The 15,507-nt window shown below is 42.0% G+C and overlaps 1 protein-coding gene across 2 annotated transcripts in view; it reads left to right on the top strand.

Annotated features, from left to right (window-relative positions):
- The first annotated feature begins 1,325 nt into the window (after positions 1–1,325).
- The window catches only part of kcnj3b (potassium inwardly rectifying channel subfamily J member 3b), a 35,231-nt gene continuing 21,049 nt past the window's right edge, over positions 1,326–15,507 (top strand). For both annotated transcript variants that reach the window (XM_060918155.1, XM_060918154.1), the window contains exons 1-2: positions 1,326–1,994; positions 10,985–11,201. In XM_060918155.1, the coding sequence (XP_060774138.1) occupies positions 1,326–1,994; positions 10,985–11,201 (886 nt within the window). The remainder of the gene's footprint in view (positions 1,995–10,984; positions 11,202–15,507) is intronic.

Here is a 15,507-nt window from a genome sequence, read left to right as displayed (position 1 = left end):
CAAACAAAACTAACGGCTTATCAGCATTCAAAAGAGGGCGCGCGCATCTTTTGACAACGTCGGCAGATGTCGGTCACTTTGATTTCTGCTGTACGTTTTACTTCCGTCCTACGATGTCTCGTACAGGTCTCGACAAATCTTGTTTACGGCCTTTGACATATGGACTGATATAGCATATTTCAAACACTCGTAACTTGCTATAGCAGCGACAAAATAGCTGTCAGAAATGCATTCCTCATCTCATTATCTCTAGCCGCTTTATCCTTCTACAGGGTCGCAGGCAAGCTGGAGCCTATCCCAGCTGACTACGGGCAAAAGGCGGGGTACACCCTGGACAAGTCACCAGGTCATCACAGGGCTGACACATAGACACAGACAACCATTCACACTCAATTTAGAGTCACCAGTTAACCTAACCTGCATGTCTTTGGACTGTGGGGAAACCGGAGCAAACGGGGAGAACATGCAAACTCCACACAGAAAGGCCCTCGCCGGCCCCGGGGCTCGAACCCAGGACCTTCTTGCTGTGAGGCAACAGCGCTAACCACTACGCCACCGTGCCGCCCCGAAATGCATTCCATTTAATAAAATTAGAGAAATAGAATTTTGGTAATTTAAAAAAAATGTGCCTTCAGTTCTCCTTTAAGCTTGTGAAACCATACGTCAAGCACAACATGCGTTCAGGAATCGTGCCGAGGAATCGATTATCCCGACTCGTTTTAAAAGAGTCATTCAAAAAGAACCGATTCGTTTCCAAATGACAGTCAGGAGAACGCGGTGGATGAGAGGAGGTGGATGACGGACTGCACTGATTCTGTCATGGTGACACGGGAAAGTTGGAGCAGGGGGTTCTGACGGGTCAGATTTAGGAATCTTTTCACAAGATTTTTTTTTTTGCATCACTTGAAAAAGCAGGTCTGAGTCAGCTACTGATGCGCCTGCAGCCGAGAGCGCAGATTCTTCATGTGTTGTTGTTATTGTTGTTTTTAACCTGTTATCATATCTGGACATTTCGAGCTTTAAGTCAAAACCTGATCTGAAAGGCATCATCCTGTCCCATGACAGAGGCACAGCCGAGGGGATATCCTGTGGCGCAGAGAGCTGATGCGCTCGGACCCTTATCACCTCCAGCACTTACACTTCTCTCAATCAGCATCCTAAAAATCTTTCATTCGCAACTTTTTTTAGTGTCGGGGTTCGACATGCGGGAAACAGAGGCGTGTGCGGGAGAGCTCTGAACAGCCTGAAGCCAAGATCGGAGATTGTGCGCAAAGAGAGACGCGATAACGCTCAGCCGGATCTGCCCTAACTTCACCGGCAACACCATGTCAGCGTTGCGGAAGAAATTCGGGGACGATTTCCAGGTAGCCACGACGTCTTCGAGCGGCGGCGCTTTTAAGCAGGAGAAGAAGAAGAAGCGCCAGCGCTTCGTGGATAAGAACGGACGCTGCAACGTGCAGCACGGCAACCTGGGCGGCGAGACCAGCCGCTATCTCTCGGACCTCTTCACCACTCTGGTGGACCTCAAGTGGCGCTGGAACCTGTTCATCTTCGTGCTCACGTACACGGTAGCGTGGCTGTTCATGGCCTCCATGTGGTGGCTGATCGCCTTCGTGCGCGGCGACCTGGAGCGCGCCAGCAACGACAATTACACACCGTGCGTCGCCAACGTGCACAACTTTCCGTCCGCTTTCCTCTTCTTCATCGAGACCGAGGCGACCATCGGATACGGCTACCGTTACATCACGGATAAGTGCCCTGAAGGCATCATCCTGTTCCTCTTCCAATCCATCCTGGGCTCCATCGTCGACGCCTTCCTCATCGGTTGCATGTTCATCAAGATGTCGCAGCCCAAAAAGCGCGCAGAGACGCTCATGTTCAGCGAGCACGCGGCCATCTCGATGCGCGACGGCAAACTCACGCTCATGTTTCGCGTGGGCAACCTGAGGAACAGCCACATGGTGTCCGCGCAAATCCGGTGCAAACTTCTCAAAGTGAGCATGTTTACGCCACTTTCAGCGCGCTTCTGTAAGCTCAGGGCACCTGGTGAACACGTGAGATCTGTAAACACAAGTGCGGCTTTACGCACAGGAACACGTGCACATACAGTACTGTGCAAAGAAATGCTATGGAGCAAAGATGCCTTCAAAAATAATGTTTCTAGGTTAAAAAAAAAACTCCAAATAGCAGTAATAAATGAAACAAAGCTATTATTACAAAGCTACTAACGACCCTAAAGTAGTCTCAGGGACAATATGTGCAGTTTTTCAGGAAAGTACTGAGCATCTTCCAGAACTACAGCTGCAGTTCTTCTTGAGATTTTGACTGCTGCATTTGCGAAACCCACAAGCCTTCATTATGTTTTTTTGTAAAAAAAAAACCCTCAGGTTTTCGTCTCTTACATAATATGCCGTTTTCTTTACTGACATAGAAACATTTCTCCGAACCTTAGATTTATTTTTATACTGGAAAATTTTTGGGAATACAATATATATATATATATATATATATATATATTTTTTTTACTAACTTGATCATGTCGAGGGCAGCACGGTGGTGTAGTGGTTAGCACTGTCGCCTCACAACAAGAAGGTCCTGGTTTCGAGCCTGGCAGCCGACAAGGGCTTTTCTGTGTGGAGTTTGCATGTTCTCCCCGTGTCTGCATGGGTTTCCTCCAGGTGTTCCGGTTTTCCCCACAGTCCAAAGACATGCAGGTTAGGCTAATTGGTGGCTCTAAATTGAGTGTGAATGGTTGCCTATGTGTCAGCCCTGTGATGACCTGGAGGTACCCTGCCTCTCAACCATAGTCAGCTGGGATAGGCTCCAGCTTGCATGCGACCCTGTACAGGATAAGCGGCTACAGATGATGGATGGATAGATGGATGATCATGTCGAAGTCATACAATAAACATCTTTATTATATGGCACAAGCTACTTCCAGTAAAATCATGCGCTCTGATTGGTTCTTTGGCGAGCAGAATTTTCCCGTAATGCCCATGGGCGATTACAGACTTTCTTTCCAAAGTCTTGGCTTTCAACATTGCAAAAAACAAACAGAAACAAAATGACAAAAAAAGATGAATTGGAAATCAAAATGGAATCAGAAACGGCCAAAACATCAAAGGCAAACAAGCGTCACTGAGTTGTTCAAGAAATGAGCAACAAAAACAGCATTCAGAAACCGCTAACAGAAATTCAGTTTTGAAACCGCTAGCCGTTTGTTCTGCATGTGTGACTCAACTATTTTACAAAATATGACGTGACTGAAAGCAGCATCACGCCTCAGTATAATGACCATCTAGTTTAATCTTACAAATAAAAAAGACATATAATAAACTACTTGTTAGCCTGGCTTGCTCTGTCTTTACAGGAAAATATCAGACCAAGGTCTGATATTTTCCCGTAAAGACCTTGCACTCAGTTAATAAATAGTTAATAACAAATTTTATGCTAAAAAATAATTATGGTGCCTAAGACTTTTGCACAGTACTGTATGTAATAGCAATTCAGCTATTTGGTCATTTATTCTGCCATTTATTCTGATAACTGTTTTTTCATGTTGAAATGAATTCATTCGATTCAACTAGAAGGGCACTCGGTAGAGTGCATATATCCACCAAGACACATATTGTCAACATCAAAATCAAAACACTTGAATCTAGTATAATATTAAAGCTGTCCACCAAATTTAATCAAAATCCGTTTACTACTTTTTGAGTTACCTTGGGAGCAGACAAAAAACATCCTGGATCCATATACATATCTGGATTTGCATCAAAATCGAATCAATCGTTCCTTGGCCCATGTCTCACCTTTCCTCTAAATTTCATCAAAATTAGTTTACTACTTTTTGAGTTACATTGAGAACAAACAAATAAATGTACAGAGGCAAAAACACAATCTCCTCCAACAGAGTTGATGGAGGTAATCACAATAAAGGTTATCACAATTGCAGCTTTTGCAGAATTTACATATTTATAGCCTGTTTAGATCCCTGATGAGCAAACCTGACTTGCAATAAGGAAAAACTCCCCTAGATAACATAAGGATGAAACCTTGACAGGAATCATGGCTGAAAAGGAAGCCATCCTCTTCTTGGTGTCACCGGATGGCGCGATTATAAGTTTTCCACTATTGTGTTCTATACAGTCAAACAGTACTAGGTGCGTAGATTGATGATCAGTATGAGCGTCATAGTTTTTATGATTACATCAGCAGTTCTTAGGTACAAATCTACAGTATCTAGATCACAGAAGACAGGGTGAGACTTGGGCATAGAGTGGAATCTTTAGAGTACCCGTGTGGGACCATGTACAGCAGCTGAGAGTGATTCACAAGTACAGAAGCTCTAGGCAGAAGAGATGAATCAGGCAGGTCCAGAGGGTGAGAGGAGGCACAATAAAGGAAGAGTAATCCTATTCCTTCTGTTCACTTAAAGGAGGAAAACCATAATAAATGAGACTACTTTTCGATGAATGTTGTGAGGTGGTTATTAGTTATTAGAGGTGAGGTGGTTGGCAAGATCTTTGTATAGGTTGCATAGGAAGGACACAATCTATGCACAAAAGCCATAAAATGATGTCATGATCACTGAGCAAGGCTATGCACAGTACAGAGTCCAACCTGAGGTCTGAAAGTAAAAGCTGTTAGGTATAAATAAATGATAAATCATTTTTGGTTTGGTGCTTGAGCAGAAGTGGGTTTCGAAAATGGGTTTCGAAAAGCAAGAATAAGTTAAGAAAATTGTGGGGAAATTGTTGCATCTGCAGAGGAAGGCTGTTCACAATTAGAGTTGGGCTGCAGTCAGAGTAGTGTGAGTGGCATCCTGAAGAAATATAGTGGATCACTGAAGGACAAAACATAGTGGATCACTGAAGGACAAAAGAAATTGCTGGGAGAAAAAGAAAGACCACTTAAGAAAGGACAGAATTTTGGTCTGACAGCAAGTCCGATAGGTGTAAAACTACTCCTCAGGTTAAAGCAGATGAGCCATGGGTATGGAGTGCTGATCTCAACATCTGCCACCCAAAAAAGATTGTTTGGTCACAAATTGAGATCAAAACCAAAGCTTGCAGTTACATATACATTGCCATGAAAAGATTCAGCCAGAGAACACAAAGATAAGTCACTGGCTGAATGGGAGAAGGAGAGCTTTAGTGATGAATCTGTTATCTTCTCCATAGAAGTGATGGACAGATTCTATGTGAGAAGAATGCTAGGAAAGGAGTTTAAGGAGACATGCATGCAAGCAGCTGTGGGGTGGGATTCAGGTCTAGGGATATATCACAGCCAAAGATGTCAAGGTATTGACGAAAGTGGACAGTGATGCTAATTCAGCTCCATGATCCCAACTGTCCTAGGTCATTCAAGTTTATTTATTTTTATAGCACTTTTAACAATAGACATTGTCGCAAAGCAGCTTTGCAGAATTTTAATGACTTTAAATATGAGCTAATTTTATCCCTAATCTATCCCCAATGAGCAAGCCTGTGGCGACAGTGGCAAGGAAAAACTCCCTCAGACGACATGAGGAAGAAACCTCGAGCGGAATCAGACTCAAAAGGGAGCCCATCCTCATGTGGGTGATAACAGACAACATGATTAACATTTTTAACAGTTTTAACATGAAATCTGTTTCAATGCCCAGTGACCGGATATTCCTACAGTGGTGCTTGAAAGTTTGTGAAACCTTTAGAATTTTCTATATTTCTGCATAAATATGACCCAAAACATCATCAGATTTTCACACAAGTCCTAAAAGTAGATAAAGAGAACCCAGTTAAACAAATGAGACAAAAAAATTATACTTGGTCATTTATTTATTGAGGAAAATTATCCAATATTACATATCCGTGAGTGGCAAAAGTATGTGAACCTTTGCTTTCAGTACCTCTAGGATTAGCAGTTAATTTGAAGGTGAAATTAGAGTCAGGTGTTTTCAATCAATGGGATGACAATCAGGTGTGAGTGGGCACCCTGTTTTATTTAAAGAACAGGGATCTATCAAAGTCTGATCTTTTCAACACGTTTGTGGAAGTGTATCTTGGCATGAACAAAGGAGATTTCTGAGGACCTCAGAAAAAGCATCGTTGATGCTCATCAGGCTGGAAAAGGTTACAAAACCATCTCTAAAGAGTTTGGACTCCACCAATCCACAGTCAGACAGATTGTGTACAAATGGTGGAAATTCAAGACCATTGTTACCCTCCCCAGGAGTGGTCGACCAACAAAGATCACTCCAAGAGCAAGGCATGTAATAGTCAGCAAGGTCACAAAGGACCCCAGGGTAACTTCTAAGCAACTGAAGGCCTCTCTCACATTGGCTAATGTTAATGTTCATGAGTCCACCATCAGAACACTGAACAACAATGGTGTGCATGGCAGGTTTGCAAAGAGAAAGCCACTGCTTCCCAAAAAGAACATTGCTGCTCATCTGCAGTTTGCTAAAGATCACGTGGACAAGCCAGAAGGCTATTGGAAAAATGTTTTGTGGACAGATGAGACCAAAATAGAACTTTTTTGTTTAAATAAGAAGCATTATGTTTGGAGAAAGGAAAACACTGCATTCCAGCATAAGAACCTTATCCCATCTGTGAAACATGGTGGTGGTAGTATCATGGTTTGACTCTGTTTTGCTGCATCTGGGCCAGGACGGCTTGCCATCATTGATGGAACAATGAATTCTGAATTGTACCACCGAATTCCAAAGGAAAATGTCAGGACATCTGTCCATGAAATGAATCTCAAGAGAAGGTGGGTCATGCAGCAAGACAACGACCCTAAGCACAGAAGTTGTTCTACCAAAGAATGGTTAAAGAAGAATACGGTTAATGTTTTGGAATGGCCAAGTCAAAGTCCTGACCTTAATCCAATAGAAATGTTGTGGAAGGACCTGAAGCGAGCAGTTCATGTGAGGAAACCCACCAACATCCCAGAGTTGAAGCTGTTCTGTACAGAGGAATGGGCTAAAATTCCTCCAAGCCAGTGTGCAGGACTGATCAACAGTTACCAGAAATGTTTAGTTGCAGTTATTGCTGCACAAGAGGGTCACACCAGATACTGAAAGCAAAGGTTCACATACTTTTGCCACTCACAGATATTTAATATTGGATCATTTTCCTCAGTAAATAAAAAAATGACCAAGTATAATATTTTTGTCTCATTTGTTTAACTGGGTTCTCTTCATCTACTTTTCAGACTTGTGTGAAAATCTGATGATGTTTTAGGTCATATTTATGCAGAAATATAGAAAATTCTAAAAGGTTCACAAACTTTCAAGCACCACTATATAAGACAGTGCATGGTGCCTTTCTGCACGTTATTGAGACAGTCACCTGACTCCAATCCTATTGAGAATTTATGGGATTGCAGTGGCAAATCTGTATCGATACTACCTCTGTAAACAACAATGCCGAGTGCAAGAAAAGCTTTATGAAAATATGTCAAAACGTATGTTAAAAAAGTGCGTCTTTCTATTTGGCTATGCATGTTATGTTATGTATTAGTCATGTGGATGGTACAGGAGGCAGTATGAGGTAGCATTGCCACCAGACTCAGAGTCCCTGGTTCAATCCTAATTTAGGGTTAAAGTCTGTACTAACTTTCACATGTTGTCCTTGTGGGTTTCATCTTGGTGCTCTGGCTTCCTCCTACCTCTGAAAACACCACTAGGTGAATTGGCGACTGTCACTTGCACCTCGCTATGAATGAGTGTGTCCACAGTGCACTGCAATGGCCTGACAACCAAGGATAAGCTCTGGATCCATGACAGGCTTGTCTAGGATGAAAAGTTAATACGTGAAGATAATTATTTGTAGTAACAAGTGTATAATAGTGACGCTGGAAGTCATTTTCATGATACATGATAGGTTAAATATCATAATTTTTAGTCTTTTTTCCAAGCTTTGTTATTTTACAAATATATAGTGATACAGTCCTCCTGTGCAAAAGTCTTAGGCACATGTAAAGAAATGCTGTTGACCAAAAATGGCTTTAAAAATGGTGAAATGAAATGTTTCAACATTAAACAATACTATAAACAGCAGTAAGCCATAATAAATGAAATAAAGCCAGTATTTGGTGTGAGACGACCCTTTGCTTTAAAAAAAAAATACAGTGAGTGCAGTTTGATAAGGAAATGAGCTGTAGGTTTTACTGAGCATCTTGCAGAACCAGCCACAGTTCCTCTGGACACTTGTCACACTCGTGTCTTAATTTTGCACCAAAACCCAGCAGCCTTCATTATGTTTTCTTTTTTAATCTGAAAAGCCGTCTCCTATGTAATATGCTGCTCAGATACAAATAGATTTTTTTCTGTAACATTTAATTTTATGCTGGAAAACGAACGTTTGGAACTCTGAAATGTTTTTGTACTGACTTGATAATGTAGAAGTCTCATCTCATCTCATTATCTCTAGCCGCTTTATCCTGTTCTACAGGGTCACAGGCAAGCTGGAGCCTATCCCAGCTGACTATGGGCAAAAGGTGGGGTACACCCTGGACAAGTCGCCAGGTCATCACAGGGCTGACACATAGACACAGACAACCATTCACACCTACAGTCAATTTAGAATCACCAGTTAACCTAACCTGCATGTCTTTGGACTGTGGGGGAAACCGGAGCAAACCCACAAACTCCGCACAGAAAGGCCCTCGCCGGCCACGGGGCTCGAACCCGGACCTTCTTGCTGTGAGGCGACAGCGCTAACCACTACACCACCACGCCGCCCCAATGTAGAAGTCATAAAATAGAAATCTATAACAAAGTTTGTATGAAAAAAATAGGGCGCCTAAGACTTTTGTACAGTACTGTATGTATATTGTGAAATCAGGTCAATTGGGAGTGTTTTACATAGCAGCACTGTGTAACAGCAAAACAGTGCATTGAAAAAGCCGGTGGAAAAACAGACATCAGTTCCTGTTTCATTCCAGGGACAAAATTAGAAACATACAAATTAAACAACTGAAACAAGATAAGCGCATAATAGGCTGGCATCCAGTTGTTTGCTTATGCAGATTTAGTTTGAGACTGGGTGTTCTTTTAATTAGTCTGAATCTTTTAGTGAAGAAAGATAAATTTAGTTCAGCTTATTTTATTTTATTTTAGTTTGCTTGCTGGGGCAGCATGGTGGTGTAGTGGTTAGTGCTGTCGCCTCACAGCAAGAAGAGCCAAGTTCAAGCCCCGTGGCTGGCGAGGGCCTTTCTGTGCAGAGTTTGCACGTTGTCTGTGTGGGTTTCCCCCAAAGACATGCAGGTTAGGTTAACTGGTGACTCTAAATTGACCATAGGTGTGAATGGTTGTCTGTGTCTATTGCCCCTTTTCCACCAGGGCTGGTTCGGGGCCAGTGCTTAGTTTGGAACCAGGTTTTCTGTTTCCACTGACAAAGAACTGGCTCTGGGGCCGGAAAAAACACTTCCAGGCTAGCACCAACTCTCTGCTGGGCCAGAGGAAAGAACCGCTTACGTCAATGGGGGGGCATAGTTGTTGTGACCAATAACAAGACCGCGAAAGATCACCATTTTTAATCGACGAGAAGCAGCAGCTGTACAAACGCGAAGTCATCCATTATTATTATTGTTGTTGTTGTTGCTGCTGCTGCTTCTTCCGCGTTGTTTTTGCTTCGATATTCGTGCCAAGGTTTAAGCAAACGTAGCGACGTAACTGACGTATACAGCGACGTAATGACGTATACAGCGACGTAATGACGTGGCTCCGCTTAGCACCGCGAGCTATGGAAAAGCAAACTGGTTCTCAGCTGGCTCGCAAGTTGAACGAGTTGTGAACCAGCACCAGCACTGGCCCCGAACCAGCCCTGGAACTGATTTGGTGGAAAAGGGGTATATGTGTCAGCCCTGTGATGACCTGGCGACTTGTCCAGGGTGTACCCTGCCTTTCGCCCGTAGTCAGCTGGGATAGGCTCCAGCGACCCTATAGACCAGGATAAAGTGGCTAGAGATAATGAGATGAGTTTGATTGCCTAGGTTTTTTTTTGTGTGTGTGTGTGTACATGTAACTATACCTCATTCATTCTCTCATTATCTCTAGCCGCTTTATCCTTCTACAGGGTCGCAGGCAAGCTGGAGCCTATCCCAGCTGACTACGGGCGAAAGGCGGGGTACACCCTGGACAAGTCGCCAGGTCATCACAGGGCTGACACATAGACACAGACAACCATTCACACCTACGGTCAATTTAGAGTCACCAGTTAACCTAACCTACATGTCTTTGGACTGTGGGGGAAACCGGAGCACCCGGAGGAAACCCACGCGGACACGGGGAGAACATGCAAACTCCGCACAGAAAGGCCCTCGCCGACCCCGGGGCTCGAACCCAGGACCTTCTTGCTGTGAGGCGACAGCGCTAACCACTACACCACCGTGCCGCCGTAACTATACCTAAACATTTGAAAACATTTATGAATGCTGAAATTTAATTAAACACTGGAGAGTTTGCTGTGTCATTTGAACATATACTTTACATCAGAGCAATGTTTCTCAACTGTGGTCCTGGTCTCCCACCATCCTGCACATTTTAGTGTTATGACCTCATTCAACTGATCAGTTAACAAAAATGCCAAAAAATGAATTAGGTGTTAGAGCACACCAAAATGTACAGGACCAGGATTGAGCATCAGTGCATTAGAGTGAATATTATGGCAATAAATTAATATGATGAATTGTGATCCATCATAAAATCATCAGAGATCCCTTCATCTACCCTGTTACTTTGTTTGTTTATGTCTCTGGTAGTCATGCTGTCTTGTTCTCCTTCTCTTTCTAGCATTATAGTTGGGTATGGAGTTTATTGCATTGCATTATTAAGAATATGTTTTGAATGGAGCATAGATGAAAGCGTAAGCCGTCATTTTAACCATGCATCAATGATGACATCTGATGAACCTCCTCATGAGCGCTTTGTACCTTTTGAAATGTGTTTTTTTTTTTAACAAACCTATTAGTGCAGTAAAACCTTCTCTGTCTGTAGTCTCGACAGACTCCTGAGGGCGAATTCCTGCCTCTGGACCAGCTGGAGCTGGATGTTGGCTTCAGTACAGGAGCCGATCAACTCTTTCTAGTGTCGCCTCTCACCATCTGCCATGTGATTGACTCAAAGAGCCCGTTCTATGACCTTTCTCTGCGGTCCATGCAGACCGAGCAGTTTGAGATAGTGGTGATCCTGGAAGGCATTGTGGAGACCACAGGTAAAATTCACACCACAATACACAACACACCTATGACTACTGGCTCTTTTGTTGTGGTTTAAGTGAAAATTTTATATTTACGAATTTGATGAGTTTATCCTTCAAAGGAACCCTTGATTCATACTGGCAAATGATATGTCACGGATGTTGCTTGGGGTCTCATGTTAGTTTTCGGTCAGTGCTGTTATCACTTACGCTGTCCGGTGTTTTGTTTTGTAGTTCCGATAGAACTCGCTAAATTGTTAAAAACGAATTAAATAATACTCTTATTGGTTTTATTTACATGTTAGGCTTCATACTAGCATTGGCAGATTAGCAAAGCAAGCGAAATGGATAAGCTGCACACACTCATCAGAGGCCACAATGATTCCTGTAACTTCCTTCCAGGCTTGATTTGTCCTTCATAATGCCTTTTTACTCATTTTATTCTTTGTTTTTCTTCCATTTTCAAACAGTAAATGGGAACTAACATTGGGTAGGAACTTAAGTTGTGAGTGGGAGAACTGAAGAAATGTCAAAAGCAAAAATAGCATAGGATTGTTCGAAGGAGTCAAGCATTTGGAATTGTCACTTCACTGTATCATAACTAATTTTCATACAATTAAGAAATCTCAGTTCAGATGTATGTTTTGTTGCTTGCTGTTGTTGCTCCTTGTCATGCACATACACAGAAAACGAATGGCTGTCTGTCTCTTTGTCACTCAAACATACTTTGCACCTACCGGTCAGAAATGTGCTCAGTGAAACCAGAAAAATGAAGTACTGTACAAACAAGCAGTTCCTTTGGCGCAAGAAGTTTGAATTGCAACAAAGTGTGCACTTGAAGCAGTTAATCTATATATGAATGATACATACTTATAAGAGATGAAGGTTAACTTGCAATAGAGTGCTGAATACTACAACCCAAATTAGAAAAAAGTTGGGATGGTGTGTTGAAATTGAAATTAAAACTGAAAACAATGATTTGTAAATCATCTTTGACCTGCATTGCACTCAAAACAATACAACAACACATTATTTGATGTTTTACATCATGATTTTTTTTTTCACAATAAACGCATTTAAATTTTGATTCTTGCAACACATTTAAAAAAAAAAAGTTGGGCTGGTAAAGCATTTACCACTTTTGTAATGTTATCTTTCCTTCTCACAACACTTAAAACGTGTTTAGGACTGAAGACACCAAGTAATGAAGCATTTCAGGTGTTATTTTGTCCCATTCTTCCTGCAAACGACCACGAGTTGGCCTAGTAGTTAGCATGTCCGCCTCTCGACCAGGAGATTGTGAGTTTGACTCATGGTCGGGTCATACCAAAGACCATCATAAAAATGGTGCCTACTACCATCTGGCAAGGCACGCTGCAATACAGATGCAAGTGGGGAAGTCAAACTCTCATGGTTACCAGAGAACTAGCCCCCCACTGTAACCGTAGCTGTATAGGAGAGAGGCCGAGGGCTATTGAAACAGAGATCGGCGCCGCATCCACACGCCTTAAAGGGTTGGTTAGTACTGGGACAGGAGACTACCCGGGAAGACCAGATTCTGGCGTGAGAGGTACTTTGACTTTACTTCCTGCAAACAGGTCTTAAGGTGTGCAACAGTATGGGGTCGTCGTTGTCATATTTTTCATTTCAGAATTCTCCACACATTCTCTATTGGGGACAGATGGGACAGGCACCCTCTTCTTCCACAGCCATGCCTTTGTAATATGTGCAGAATGTGGTTTACACTGTGTTGTTCAAATCTCCCCGGAAAAGATGTCGTCTTGAAGGTAGCATATGTTGCTCCAAAATCTCAGTGTACGTTTCTGTACATTTCTAGTAGTTTTCTGTTTAAGCTGACCACAGCCTTCACAGATGTTCATAAAATGTATTAAGAAAAGGCCTATTTGTTGTTAATGTTTTTCATTTTTAATAAAGGAAATATTTTAGTTAATAGGTTGTTATATTTTACTCCAACCTTTAAAAATGTGGGTAACTAATTATTGTTGGTCATTAGGAAAATGAAACAAAAGGATTTTTTTTATTTAACAAAAGGAACATTTAAGTTGATAAAGAATAGGAAAATAAAAGTTGCAATTTTTTTTAGTAATAAAATTTTCTTCATTTAATTGATTTCAAAAATATTGTGGGAAAATCAAAGCATGAACCCAATATCATAAATTGAATCAAATCGTAAATTGAGTGAATCATTACATGTCTAGTATGAAGTAACTCTTTCATACAAGCTGTGATTTCATTTTCATCTGAAAGCAAAAATGCTCCATTAAGATCTCATTAACTGCCCACTGACTGCACATCAACAAAGTTGGCATGTCATTAAGTCAATAGGTATTAAATTGATAAAATGGTTCAAATTGTGCTTCAGGCTAAAGAGTGTTTCATGAGGTGTGACAGCTTTCCCTGACTTTAGGCCTAAATTTCAGGTGCATCATCAATATCATTTTGACAGAGGGGACAGGCACCCTCTTCTTCCATAGCCATGCCTTTGTAATGTGTGCAGAATGTGGTTTTGCACTGTCTTGTTGAAATCTCCCAGGAAAAGACGGCGTCTTGAAGGCAGCATATGCTGCTCCAAAATCTCAATGTACTTTTCTGCATTAATGCTGCCATCACAGAAGTGTAAGTTACCTTTGCCAAGGGCACTGACACAACCCCATACCATAACAGACCCTGGCTTTTGGACTTGTTGCTGGTAACAGTCTGGATGGTCCTTTTTGTCTTTGGTCCAGAGCACACAGTGCCCATTTCTCACAAAAAAGACCTGGAATACTAATTCATCTGACCAAAATACACATTTCCACTGTGTGAGGGTCCATCCCAGATACCTCTGAGCCCAGAGAAGTCAGCGGTGCTTCTGGACAGCATTAACATAAGGCTTCCTTTTTGTACAGTAAAGTTTTAACTGGAAGTTGTGGATGTAACTCCGTATTGTAGTGCTTGATCAAGGTTTGCCAAAGTAATTCCGAGCCCATGTGATTATATCAGCTATAGATGAATGACGGTTCTTGATGCAGTGCTGTCTGAGGGATCGGAGATAACGAGTGTTCAGCGTAGGCTTCGTTCAAATCACCTGTTTCAAATCACATCAATAATTAATTGTTTGACCTCATTACTAGCCCCCATCCCAACTTTTTTTGGAAAACTTCATTATTATTATTCATCTCATCTCATTATCTGTAGCCGCTTTATCCTGTTCTACAGGGTCGCAGGCAAGCTGGAGCCTATCCCAGCTGACTACGGGCGAAAGGCGGGGTACACCCTGGACAAGTCGCCAGGTCATCACAGGGCTGACACATAGACATAGACAACCATTCACATTCACACCTACGGTCAATTTAGAGTTACCAGTTAACCTAACCTGCATGTCTTTGGACTGTGGGGGAAACCGGAGCACCCGGAGGAAACCCACGTGGACACGGGGAGAACATGCAAACGCCACACAGAAAGGCCCTCGCCAGCCACGGGGCTCGAACCCGGACCTTCTTGCTGTGAGGCGACAGCACTAACCACTACACCACCGTGCCGCCCTATTATTATTATTATTGTTGTTGTTATTATTATTAATAATTTTTTATTATTTTTAAGAAATGTTTCACAGGCCAGAAACACGGGAATGGATGTATATTAACAAATGAAATGAAGCTGACCAGAAAAAACACAAAATATCCTGGGTTCATATTGTCTGTAATAAAATACAAGTGGAAATATATTTAAAAATCACTGCTTTCTTTTTCATTTGCATTTTCCAAACCGTTCCAGCTGTTTCTGATTTGGGGTTGTACATCCAATCATAGCAAAGGTTATCACTTACATTACTAGGTAATGGCAAAGAACATGCAAGATGGACATGAATGTCCACACATACACTCGACCAAGTGCTCTTGGTGAAGCTGAGTCTTCCAGAGTTTGTCCAAAATGTGTCTTCAGAGATTCTGCAAAGAGAATGTAGATGTAGATGTTGCGGAGTTAACCACAAGGTTATTTTTGTCCTCTGCACTATTGTTAAAAAAAAAGACAACAGTCTTTTGTTTGCTGGGGAGTTTTGAGTGGGTGTACACTGTTTGAGTCAGTGGGTGTAGGTGGATAATGGCTGAAATACTAGACTGACTTGTTCATGCTGTAAAGGAGTTGAGAATGTTGTTAGTGTCGAGCAGAACGCTAAAAAAAGAGGGAGAAAGCAAAAGGGAGAGAGCAACAGCCTTGTTATGTAAGATGTGTGAAACATAAAGGGAATCTTTATTTAGCACACCACATCTCAGTGGTCTAACATGGTGTAAGATCAGCAAACCTGTCAATTATACAT

Source organism: Neoarius graeffei, chromosome 4 (genome assembly GCF_027579695.1).
Source record: "Neoarius graeffei isolate fNeoGra1 chromosome 4, fNeoGra1.pri, whole genome shotgun sequence".
NCBI classification, from domain to species: domain Eukaryota; kingdom Metazoa; phylum Chordata; class Actinopteri; order Siluriformes; family Ariidae; genus Neoarius; species Neoarius graeffei.
The sequence above is the reverse complement of the archived record's forward strand: the minus strand, read 5'-3'. Positions and strand labels throughout refer to the sequence as shown.